The 13,338-nt window shown below is 45.9% G+C and overlaps 1 protein-coding gene across 9 annotated transcripts in view; it reads right to left on the reverse strand.

Moving 5' to 3' along the window:
- The window catches only part of SEMA4A (semaphorin 4A), a 733,849-nt gene that overhangs the window by 114,634 nt on the left and 605,877 nt on the right, over positions 1–13,338 (reverse strand). For all 9 annotated transcript variants that reach the window (XM_069607120.1, XM_069607124.1, XM_069607119.1 and 6 more), the window contains one exon: positions 6,696–6,856. In XM_069607120.1, the coding sequence (XP_069463221.1) occupies positions 6,696–6,856 (161 nt within the window). The remainder of the gene's footprint in view (positions 1–6,695; positions 6,857–13,338) is intronic.

Genomic DNA, 13,338 nt, shown 5'->3' on the forward strand with positions numbered 1-13,338 from the left:
ATTTTAAAAGCTGCAAGGGAAAAAGTAAAACTTTGGCTGAACAGAGACCAGGTGGCCATCTATCCGGATTTTCCCAAGGAAATAGTGGAAATGAGAAAAGCTTTTAAATGTGCTAAAGCTCTGGCACAGGACAAAGGGATTAAAACTATGTTGGTAAAACCGGCCACTATGAAGATCTTCTTTGCAACTGGTATTAAAACCACAGATGATCCAGCTGAAGCAAAAAAATGGTTGAGAAATGGGGTTGAGAAATGGGGGTCTAAATTTTAATAATGTTGCCACTTAATATTTGTTTGTGAATATAAATGTGGGCAAATGTTATGGTTTTCATTAATTTATGTGTTTTTTTCATAGCATGAAATTTATATTATGTCCTTGTTTATTTTGTTATATTCGTATCTAAAAAGAACAGTTGGCATAACGGTTTACAGTCTTGCTCGAGCGTTTCGTAGGCTTGGAATTTTTTGATAGGTGCTTTCCTCTTATGCCACCGATGTAAACACGGAAGCCCGTATTGCCGTCTTCGCGTGTTTTTCTAGGAGAGATAGAGCGTGTTTTCTGTTTGGAGTGCCAGTGGGGCCATGGGTTGGGCGAGGTTGGCGTGCAGAGCTTTATAGATAGATATTGTTCTTACGGCCGGTAAGTGTGATCCGTTAAGTTGTGCTGCGCCCGTATCATGTTGCGGTCATGGTCATGGCGTGCCTGTGTTACAGGATTGGGCAGTGCGCTGCGTGCTCTGGAGTCCGGAGTACGGGGCGGGTGCGTGGCCTGGGGGTGGGGGCTCGGCAGTCATGGGGGGATGATTCTCTTTTGTGCCGGGGATGGGAAGTGGTTTCAGGGGTTATGGCGGCACATTTGCATGATGGCACACGTGTGCTTCATGTGGTCACGTATTATATGGGCAATTCTGGATCACACCAATGTCCCCTATGCAGCTTGATTATTTGTGGTGCCTGCCTGCGCCAAGGTTATGCCATCCGGCGAGGCACTGATATTCATGTCCTGTTGAGAGTTTTTGCACGGGGGCATTTGCAGACAGTTAGTTGAATTAGTAGGTCCACCTGGGGTAGTTATAACCTAGAATTGGGAATGCCATGGTACATCTGCAGTGAGCTGGTCTACGGGGACATATTGACACACCGTTCAATACATGTATATGTATATGTGTATGTATATATGTTGTGTTCACATCCCACAAGATTCTATATGTCTGCTGTAATTGTGTCTTATGGCAATCTTACCAAGACCTAAGCGGTACAATGTGCATCTAGGGTATAGTGGATGCAGTATACTGGTGTAGACACATAAATGTTAGTCCCAGGGAGGATTTTGTACTAGGGTGATGCAGTCTAGAAAGACTACTTGATATATGTGGTCTGCAGAATGGGATGGACTGCTGGAGTTAGCTGAATAATGTATTGGATTGGATGGGGAATGCTTTATAATGGATGGGGGCCTCTGGAATTCAGATGCGGCTGGGTATGCACTATTATAACTTGCAAGATTACAGTGGTTTCATTTTATTCTAGGTGTGACATATCTAATAGCAATATTTCAGTATGTTTCAGCGTTTGCTCGGGAGTTTCATACGCTCAAGGTCTCTTGGTATGGTGTGTTCTCTGATAATTAGTGTGAGGAGACAGGTGGTGTGAATGGTGGTATAGATTAATCTATTGTTCATGATGACCTAGGGTGGATCGGGTGGAAAGTGTTGTGGAGATATCTCGGTCAAGAGATATTACACCAGTTCTGGTATGGTTTCTAAAAGTTTTTCCTACCCTGGAGTGCTGTGAGGTGGTGGGGAGTTTGGGCTTTGCCACAAATTAGACTATATGGAATATTTAGCTTAAAATTGTATTGACTATTGATGATTTTATGATAAACATTTTTTTTTTTGGGGGATCCTCTATACTGACCCATGGGAGGGGGTGGGGTAGTCCATTTCTGTGTGTAAGTGCAAGGGAAATTCTGGAAGGTTGGGTGGCTCATACCCAAGAGTGTTTTTATATTTTCAGTTTTTTTTTTTATAGTAGTTGTAGGTTTAAGTTTTATTGTGTTTTGTGAATTCATCACTAGGAACGGGGTGCTCGATCCACTCATGTCTTACTCTTTTCAAAGGAATTTGAAGGTGGTATCTTGGAATGTGAATGGAGCTAATTTTGCTACAAAGAGGAAAATGATTTTGATTAAACTGGAAGAAATGGGGGCAGATGTTGCGATGCTTCAAGAGACTCATCTACTAGAAACAGATATAGATAAGTGGAAAAGGGGTTGGGTCGGAGATGCTTATTGCTCATCTTTCACTACTAGTTCGAGGGGCGTGTGTATCGTGTTTAGAAGGAATTTGCAGATTTCTGAGATGAAATGTGAAAAGGATGCAGAAGGGAGGATTGTCTGTGTCAGTGCAAATATTCAAGATGTTCACTATTGTTTCTGTCACATATATGCTCCGAATGGGGGGGATGGAAGTTTTTTTGTCTCTCTAGCACAGTTTTTACAGGATATACATGCAAGTAATGTTATTGTGGGTGGGGACTTTAATGTTGTCCTGGAACCTGAACTTGATAAAAGTATGGGGGCAATGGATGGCGTAAATACTCTGAAAAGGTCAGTGTTGAAAAGGTTAATGGCTGAATGGAACCTCTCTGATGTCTGGAGATTGCAGAACCCTTCAATGAGACAATATACATTCTTCTCTGCCAGGCATAATGTTTACTCAACAATTGATCTACTTCTGACTTCTGGCCTCTGCACGTAATCATTCAAAGGGGGAGACATTAAACTGTTACTGATTTCGGATCATGCTCCAATCTCCATAGACTTGCAATTGGCCTTTCCTGTTCCAAAATCTAACATATGGCGGATGAATGTCTCACTTCTAGAGGACGATGAAATTGTGGATAAGATAGCCCAAGAGGCGACATTTTTTGTAAACGAGAACTGGAATGGAGAAGTCAAAGTCGAGTTTGTATGGGAAGCCTTTAAACATATATGAGAGGTATGCTGATTGGATTGTCAAGCAAGGAAAAGAAACCGAGAGATGCGGAAGTGAAGCAGCTCAATGGGGAAATTCAGGATCTTGAAAGGGGTAATATGCAAAACTTTTCAAGTGATACTTTAAGAGTTCTGAAACTGAGAAAGGAAAAATTGGAGGATTTGTATTGTTCGAGGGCTGAATGGCTACTTTTTAGAACCAAGAGCAATTACTTTGAAAAAGGCGAAAAATGTGATCGGCTTCTTGCTCATCGCTTGAGAGTCATGGAAAATGAAAGGAATGTCAATGCAATAGAGAGACCGGATGGGATGGTGACTTTTGATCCTATGGAAATTAATGCAACGTTTCAGTCATATTACAAAACCCTATATTCATCAGAAGTCAACTTATCTGAGAATGAGATTTGTCAATTAATTGAGGACTGTTATTTGAAGAAAATAAGTGCAGATTCATTGGAATACATGGAAAGAGAGTTGAGTGTGGAGGATCTCAGGAAGGCGGCTTGTGCATTGAACGCTGGGAAATGTCCAGGTCCAGATGGACTACCAGCAGAACTTTATAGAATCTTCCCAGGGGAGGTTTTTGAACTTATGCTGGAAATGCTGTGCGTATCCTTAAGAGATGGGTGCCTTCCAGTTTCAACAAGGCACGCTTCGAACTCTGTTTTTCTGAAAGATGGACAGTCGCCAGTTAAGGCGGGCAGTTATCGCCCGATCAGCTTATTGAACATAGACAATAAGATTTTAGCCAAAGCATTGGCCACGAGGATTGAATCTTCTCTGATGGATATTATTGATGATGGTCAGTCTGGTTTTATGAAGGGAAGACATGTATCAGATAATATGAGAAGGCTGTTGCTGACTATTTGAAAGCAAGGAGCATCAGAATGATGTGGTGACATTATCACTGGATGCCGAAAAAGCATTTGATCGTATTGAGTGGAAATATCTTATAAGTGCCTTGAAAGGATTCGGATTTTGGGAACACATGATCGGATGGATAAGACTGCTTTATTCGCGCCCTACTGCATGTGTTAGGACTAATGGCATGAACTCTGATGTTTTTGAACTTCAAAGAAGTACGAGACAAGGTTGTCCTCTGTCACCCATCCTGTTTTTCATTGCTATGGAGCTGTTGGCGGTGAAGATAAGAGAGGAAGAGAGAATTGAAGGAGTCAATTATGGTGCGGCCAACCAAAATGTTTGGCTGTATGTGGATGACATTATTGGTGGTTCAGAATGTGGAGAACTCTATTCCTGTGCTGATTGATTTGATTGGTGTATTCAACAAAATTTCTGGATACAAGATTAATTGGGCCAAAATCGGAAGCATTGCCAGCGTCGACCTCATGCACTACTTTGAAAATGAGGAATTTTGCCTTCAAATGGTGTCCGAGTAAGATGACATACCTTGGGGTTTGGTTGACTAGTGATATCTCAAAAATTATGGATGTCAACCTTGTTAGTGTGGTTCAATCCCTAGAGCTTGATTTGAAGAGATGGAATGAACTTAAATTGAGTCTATGGGGGAGAGTGAATGCCATCAAAATAACTTCCACGCCACTTGTCAATTATGTACTGAGTATGCTCCCCTTGGAAGTGAAAAAGAGCTTTTTGAAGAAAATTGAGGGTTTAATCCAATCTTTTCTCTGGGAAAATAAACAACCGCGCCTCAAATTGTGGAAATTGCAACTACCCCAGGACTGCAGAGGTTTGGGGGTTCCGGACTTTGCAAACTATCATTTGGCTTTTGGAGACAGACATCCGGTTCCATTTGCTGACAATTCAAATGATGTCTGGACGCTGGCGGAATCAAGCCGTTCATCTCCATTACCGCCTAGAGCTATACTGTCCACGGTGGATGGATCTGGGTATCAATCATCTCCGCCAACGAAATTTCTGAGAACGTGCTGGAAAGAGCTGTGGAAGAAGAGTAATCGCAAAATTTGTGATAATGAATTCATCCGGATCTGGTTGAATCCAGGAATATTGGTGAATGGAAGGCCACTACTGTGGTTGAACTGGCTTCTAAGTGGTGTAATATGGCTGAGCGATTTGTTTGAACATGGCAAATGGATCAGTTTCAAAAGACTGGCACGAGTTAAAGATCTCCGTGACTGTACAATGGGAGAATACAGGAAATTGAGGAGAATCCTGCGGAATGAGGGTGCAGTTGATGGCAATGGATGGCAGATGTGGTTGTCTGCGTATAAGGCAGAGGGAACTATGGCGGCTAAGGTATACAAGAATCTGGCCCAACGTCATGTACCGGCAGAGGAATTACTATCGAAATGGTCTGAGATACTTGGTTCAGATATGTCTGAGGACAGATGGAGGTGTATTTGTAAAAATGTGTCTCTCACTTCCATTAATTTGGGAGAGCAAAGTCGACAAATCAAAATTCTTAACGGAGTGTTTTGGACTACCCAAAGACTTCATGCAAGAGGAATGATTGATTCAGAGGCTTGCTGGAGGTGTAAACATGCAGTTGGCTCTTTTGAACATATGATCTGGGATTGTTATGAATTGAGGACATTTTGGAGGAGAGTCACTGAGAAGATAAATGAGGTTCTAAGGTTGCAGGAAGATTTTGACTACATTACTGTCATTTTGGGTGAGGATGATAAGGTGGAAGAACTTACTTACCCACAGAGATGCTGTTTTTTCAGGGCAGCAAATTCAGCCAAGAAAATAGTTTTGAAGAAATGGAAATGTGATGAGAGACCGACCTTTTCAGAGTGGATAGAAGACTTAAGACAGGTTTGCAGAATGGAGAAGGTTATTCTCCGCAGAAACAAAAAAATGAAATTATTTGATGACATGTGGAGTAGATTTTTGGATGAGTTGTAATGATATTTTAGATTGATTTTTGTCACGTAGGGTAGGGGATGGTGGTATGTGGAAAGATACCTTGTGATGAATTCTATATTTATAGCGTTGATGAATCTATGCTCTGTATGTATGTTTTTATGTAAATTTCAATAAACTTAATAATAAAAAAAAAGGATTGCAAACGTCTACCCTGAATATGCTTTTTATAATATCAATAAAATGTGAACGGCCACAAACAAAAATAGAGAGAGGGATGCCATCTGTGACATTACATTGTTTAAAAAAATAGGGTGGCAATCTGCCCCCCTTTAGAAGAAGGCGCTTATTTAACAAAGCCCTGGCCAACCTCTGCCACCAGGATGGGTGCCAGGGGATTATGTGAGGAATTCCCCATTATAAGAAAGGAGAGCCCATTGATATGGCAATGGTGGATTGGCCCCGAATAAACAGACCTCAGTTGTGGCGATGAAAGCACATAGTGCCCATGGGTTTGGGGGCATCCGTCTGCCTCTGGAAATACCAGTAAAGGGAGAATGGACCCACAGCAAAGATGGCCACACCCACAGTCACATAAATTAGGATGTTGTGCATTCAGTGAAGTTATAGGGCTCAGAACTGCGCCATTCTGGGGTTAAACCTACCTGCCCAACTGCCTCTTCAAATAAATGCGTGGGCAACCAGGTGATTAGTCAAGAGGCTAGACGGAGAAAATGAAGGGAGAATGTATGACAGATCAGGGACGGGGGAGCCTCCAGCATGGGGGAACTAGGTACAGCTGTGACGTGAGGGTCAGTCATTACGGAGTTCCGTTGTCATCAAGATAAAGACATTTGACATTTCTAATCACACCCTGGCCCAGAGTTTCTTACCAGTTTCTGCAGTCGCATATGGCCCGGGTCCCGGATGTTGAGGGACAGGAGCGTGTCTCGTGCGCCCACGTACAAGGTGTCTTCGTCAGGGCTCATGAGGAAGGTGTCATAATGAAACACACCAGTCTGCCTGAAAGTGCTCACATTGCGCCTGGAGTCACCTGCCGGGTTCAAGGAAAGAGATTGCGTAACTCAAGGGGCACACAACAGAATACGGAGCAGGCCACGACCCAAGGAGAACGTTGGTGCCAGCGGGCAGAACCATAGAAATGTACACATTCATACACCCGTCCCTCTATTCATTCATTCACTCCCTCACTCCGTGGATGGTCACCTGTGTGCCACGCACACAGCAGTATTTCTCTGTAGCATGCACCTGCCACAATAAAACTACACTATTATAGACGGGTGTGCGTCCCAGGGTAAGAGGCTCCAGAAATTCAGTGGTTTGCAGGTAGAATCGTGCGAGTACCCGTCAGGCCTTTTAATCCAGGAGACTAAAAGGAATGGCGATTGGCATGCAACTGACTATTCCCCAGTCTTACCAGCCTTTTGAGGCACCGTTTTCCTTTAAATCACCAATATTTTTCTGATGGCTCAGTGTTATGGTCCATGACCCAATCATGTTTAGTTTTGGCTCTTAGGTAGTGCAGTAAGCACTGCCAATGAGCCAAAACGATTGATACAGGGAGTGAAGAAAGGGGAGAGATGGGAAAGGGGAGGGCCGCACAGCCTGTGGGTGTTTGGTTATTCACGCACCCCTTGACCGGCCCATGGCCATGAGGATCTCTTTGGGGATTCCCCTCCCACCTGTCCCCTCCTGAAACACATATTACCCATGTAATGAGGTGACTACTGCTCTGCAAGAGTGCAGGGATGCATATCACTTTTTAACCTCTTAATATGCCTGAAACTGCCACTAAACCAGCAGTGATCACAACCATAGAAGTGAAACAGGCACAGCATGAATGGTACACCTCCATAAGGTAGCATGGGCCGAGGGCAAGCCATTCTCCCCAAGTGGGGATGTGAGCCAGCAAGGAAGCATCCAAAACAACAACAGTACGGTGGTACCAAAATAAAAGAAATGCCCAATAAAGGTTCCATTAAAAATACAAGACTTTAAGCAGCGTAAACACAAACCAGCCAGAAACCTAGAAGCCCACCCTGTAATGAAATACACAGAACATGCAGACTTTTAGATGAAAGTGGCAATCAGGCAACTGTCTTTGTTGCAAAGTTCATGTGTGGAGCTAGGCTTCCGGGTGCTTTCTCCAGGGTCGAGTCAGTGTTAAGAGGGCATTTAGGCTTGTGCTGTCACAGGCGACGTCAAACTTTAAAACTGCAGACAAGAGGAGTCAGTCAGGAGCAGAGGGGGCAGTTGAGCCTGGGAACACCTGTAAGACACATTCTGTGTCAGCTTCGTTCTGTCCCGACTCAATTCCTCGCCTGCTCCTGGATCTTGCAGACGGGAGGCGAGGGTCACAGGGGCCGATTCATTAACGTTACCCCTAGTGACTGTGACTTACACTTGGTTTACTCCAGGAGAGCCACCATTTAATTCACAAAGATGTTCCATGGGGGAACACTGGCATAGAGAAAGGGAAGAGTACATCTGAGTTGCTCCTGGTAACTTCTCAATGAATGAAAGGGATAGAGTTCCTTCCTGGCCAGAATGTCTGCAGACACAGTACCTTGGTTGACATAAACTGATTCATACTGCAGTCTAATGGACACTCCCTGGCATAGACACTTCCGCAGCACCATGACATACATGCCACGTTAGTTAATCCAATCCAGCAGGCTGGAGCACCGCAAGAGGGTGGAGGGCAGGTGCTGAAATGCTGGCGGGGTACAATGAGGGGAATATGGAGGTTATATAGGAACCCCCCAAAAAGACATGGAATGAGCGCAGTAAGGGTGTTAAGGAGGAGAGCGAACAATGCGCTGATTAAGACTACAACAAGGAGGCGGCCATGGTTGTGCACCCTGCACACGAACGTGCGTATGCCGCAAGCTGTGAGGGTGAATTCGTGCCCAGCCAAATTCTGCTGGCTGGGCACGATTGCTCACGGGGAACAGGAGTGGGTAAGGGACAGGTTTTGGGTTTGTTTGCGGGATGAGGGGGTCCAGTGAACCCCAAAACAGGACAGAACAGAATCATCCTGGAAGGTGCGACAAGCCCTGTAACGCTGGCAGGAAGCAGGTTGCGGCTTCCCAGCCAGGTAAGTGCACATGCGCCTTCTGGAAAAAGTTTGGAGCACCCGAGGGTGCATTTTCAACAAAAAAAGAGATTTTTTTCTCTTTTCTCTTTTCTCCTGGCTTGCAAGAGGAGTTTTGAGAGTTTTTATTATCCCTACATTTTTCCTTGGAGCTGCTCCTGTGCAGGTCCGATAGGTGGTGACGCTGAGTTGCGGCCTCTTGCACTGAGACGTGCCTGTACGCACAGTCTGAGGCTGCCCAGTGCTGTGCTGTGCCAGTATGCAGGACGGCAAGGCGACTCTACTGGCACCGTTATTTTTCCTGCCGGAGCCGCTGTGCCCAACAGGGCAGACCGTGCTGGACAAAGCAGCCATGGTAGGCAAGCCGTCACGGTTATTAACGGTGCCGGTGCTTCCGTGGGAATGGGGTTTAACAGAATTACCGGCACCTGACTTTGCGGTCATCGGGGTTGTAATACCCCAGTGTTACCGGGAAGTCAGGTGCCGGTAATTCTTTACGGTCTGGTGGCAACCCGCCGGTATCACGGGGAGGGTTACCGCCACACCCGTAATGAGCCCCATTGTCTTTGAAGACTTTATCTTTGTTTTTTATACCAAACAATTTTTAACAGTCTAAAGCGAACAAGAGTTTTTGGAAAACGCGATGGTCTGTGGTGCACTTTTTATAAGGACTCAGAGGTGATTTTTGCCAGAGAGACGGACACTTAAAGGAGTGGTGTGCCATTTTGAATGCATGAGTTAGTTTAATGTTACGAAAGTGCAGCTTGCCTTGCAATTCACCAGGTGGCAGTGCAACCGCACACATAGGCTGAATATGGGAAGTTGTTAATTAACAACGACGTGTTAGCAGCAGTGCTTTAAATGGTTCGGCTTTAACTTATTTTTTGCCGTTTCGAGGGCAGGGACTTCCCCGAGCTTGTGGAGAGTACTGGTACTCAATGACATTGCCACTGTCCCATGTTGCCTTGTCTCAGCTCTGCGTTCACACTTTTTCATGTGAAGCGTCAAAGGGCGGGAAAGCACGGAGGCTATGCTCCCCCTGAAGTTTCACTTTGTGTTTACAGTAGGTCGCATAGAGAGGTTTACAGCCCAGGCACAGCTGCGCCTGGGGGAGGACTATTGTCCACTAAGAGGTGTGAATGGCGGTGATAATAAATGGAAGGGGAGGCATAGGGTTGCATGATGCAAATAAAGACTCTGGCAGGTAACGTGACGCCGCGTTGCATTTTCTTCCACTGTGAATACAATTTGGAATCCCATTTTCTTTCACTGTGAAAAGTTTTGAAAACGTACTCAATTTTGTAGGCTTTTAGTGTGATCTTCTGATTAGGATGAGTAAAATAAAACTACAATCCCATTTTTGAATGACATGTTTCTTAATCGCCTTATATAATGCCCAGTTAGTATTTTATGCAATTTGTCTACTTTTAAATGCATTGATATTGCAATGCTATATAATATTTTCAAACCCAAACCTTAATAAATTCTTATATTAATTATAGATGGGACAACATGTGGCCAAGCGTTCTCCTACTCCAACACTCCAACTCCCAGGCACTCTCGCCACTTGCGGGGAGACAGCTATCCCATGTACCCCCTTGAAGTCTCTTAAAAGTGGCAATCTGCTCCATGTTGCCACTCTATTCTCTCGCTCTGCTGTCAAGCACTCCTCTGACATCTGCCACTTCCTTGAACTCTTGGACCTTGATGTTCTTGCTCTCGCCGAGACATGATTTAAGGACAGTTCTGTCATGCGTTTTGACACACTTCTCCCTGAAGGCTACAAGATTCTCTCTGAGCCCAGGACAAAAAGACCAGTAGGGGGAGTAGCACTGATCTCTCCAGAGTGGAACCCTGTCTCCATCATTCCCACTCAGGCCTACTCCTCCTTTGAATGCCTGGTTGCCTGGTCTGCAGGCTCACTCTCTCCCCAGTCTCCTCTCTAAACACCTTCTATAGGCCTCCAGGCCAGTCCACCCTCTTCCTCTCGGGTTCGGTGGACCTGGCCGCCTCTCTCCTCCCCACCTCCTCACAACTCCTCCTGCTGGGGGATCTAAACATCCATCTGGACTCCCCGGATACTTCAGGTCCTTTCTGCAAACTCGGTGACTCCCTCTCCCAATCCATCCTACCATTTGGGCCGACTCACACTGCAGGCCGCACCTTGGAGGCTCTCCTCTCCACTCCATTCATCTCCACTGACATCCCTCTCCCCACCCCTCTTACTACAACACTCTCCTGGACTGATCACTCTCTTCTCCCTTCCCACCTTAAGCTCTTGTCTTCTCTAGCACTGGCACTCCCCACACTGTCTCTCGTCTTCAAGGACACCCATCCCATAAAAAGAGTGACAGTGGCTGCCTTTGCATCCTCCTACTCTCTGCCCCTACTCTTGCGGCTGACTCTCACCCTGACACAACCCTCTCTAACTTTCATCTCTCCATTTCCAACACTCTTGACATCCTTGCCCCTGTCATTAGGGTACATATTAAGCCTCCCAAAAAGTGCAATTCCTGGTACGACTCTGATCTGGCTTCCCTCAAACGCAAGTGTAGAGCAGCAGAATGGAAATGGGTGGCCTCAGGTGCACCCTCTGACAAACTGGCCTGTCGCCTTTTACAAACGCAATATAGACTCTATCCGGTCCACGAAAATAGTCCGTATTCAAGCCTGCATCTCTGCAGCATCTAACAACACTGCCAAACTTTTGAAAGTCTGCAAAGAATTGGCAATCCCTTCTGCAGCCTCATCTTCCACAGCACCCACCCAGGCCCTCTGCTCGGCATTGGCAACACTTTTCACCAACAAAACCTTTGACATCCTTTCCTCTCTCACTCCTCCTTCACCCACACATGCACCAACATCCCCCAAGCCCTCTTCGCCTCTCACACTCTTCCTGCCTTTTCCCTGTCACACGTGAGGAGGTCACTAGGCAAGTCCGGTCTAAGAAATCCGCCTCCAAACAGGTGGACCCATGCCCCTCCAAAACTATCAAGGAGAACATTGACAATCTAGCTCCAGCCTTAGCAGACCTCTGCAACCTCTCTTTAGCCTCTGGAGTTTTCTCCTCCTCTGTCAATCACACTCTGGTGCGCCCACTACTCAAAAAACCTTCTGCCGACCCTTCTTTCACGGCAAACTATCGCCCTATTTCCATCACTCCCTTCCTGGGCAAACTACTGGAGAAACTGGCTATCTCACAGCTTACTCCCCACAATGAATCTGTTGGTGGTCTCCACGATCATCAGTCTGGCTTCAGAGCATCCAGAGGCACGGAAACTGCTCTCCTGAACACCCGAGAAGACCTGCTCTCAAATCTTGACTGTAACTCTCCTCTGTCCTCATTTTCCTTGACATCTCCTCTGCATTCGACATGGTGAACCATAACACCCTGATCTACTGTCTCTGTGATACTCTGGGCATCATTGATCAGGCCCTGGAGTGGCTTACCTTCTTTCTCTCCGACCATCCATCCCAGGTAGAACTAGGGCCATTTCTCTCCGCTATCACTCTCTCTACTTGTGGGGTCCCTCAGGGATCTAACCTATCCCCCTGGTTCTTTAATATGTACATGGTCACCATGGCCCACTTGATCTCTTCCTTCACTTCCAACTTTCAGGGTTATGTGGATGACACTCAGCTCTCTTTCAAACTACCCTCAGCTTCTTCTTCCTCCTCGCTCATTCATGACTGCCCGCAATCCAGTCATGGTGTTCAGCTGACGACCTCTGCCTTAATGCCAGTAAGACAGAGATTGTTCTTATTTGGACCTCTGCTCCCGTTTTCCCACTCTCACTCTGGCCGTCCACCATTAGCCCTGCACCCTCACCCACCAGTGAGGCAAAAAACATGGGGGTCATCTTTGACTCCACTCTGTCCTTCTCAAACATCTCAAAAATATCCAAAAAATCTCACTACCAGCTGCACCTCCTCCGAGGTATCCTGCCTTTCCCCACGTTCCCCCCAGAGACTCATTGATGCTGATTCATGGAATTATGTGTGCCGAAAAACAGGCTTTGTGGGCCATTCTGCCCGCAAATCCCTGTTTCACAAATGGGGATTTGCGAGGAGAATGGCGCAGAAAGCCCGTTTTTCGGCGCACATAATTCCATGAATCAGCCCCATTGTCTCCAGAGCTCTGTTTCTCTCTAGAATTGACTACTGTAACAGTCTTTTTCTCAATCTCCCTACTTCTACACTCAGACCGTTACAACTCATCCAGAACAGGACCACAAGACTTATCCTTGGCCTCAAGCCCAGGGACTGCATCTCTCTGGCACTGAAATCCCTCCACTGGCTCCCCTTGGCTGCAAGGATCAAATACAAGACCCTCTGCATAGTTCATAAGGCTTTCTGGGGCCGGGGCCCGCACTACTTACAACACACTCTTCCCAAATACTCTCCCTCTAGAGCACTCACTC

This window comes from Ambystoma mexicanum, chromosome 1p, assembly GCF_040938575.1.
Source record: "Ambystoma mexicanum isolate Mex_15411 chromosome 1p, UKY_AmexF1_1, whole genome shotgun sequence".
NCBI classification, from domain to species: domain Eukaryota; kingdom Metazoa; phylum Chordata; class Amphibia; order Caudata; family Ambystomatidae; genus Ambystoma; species Ambystoma mexicanum.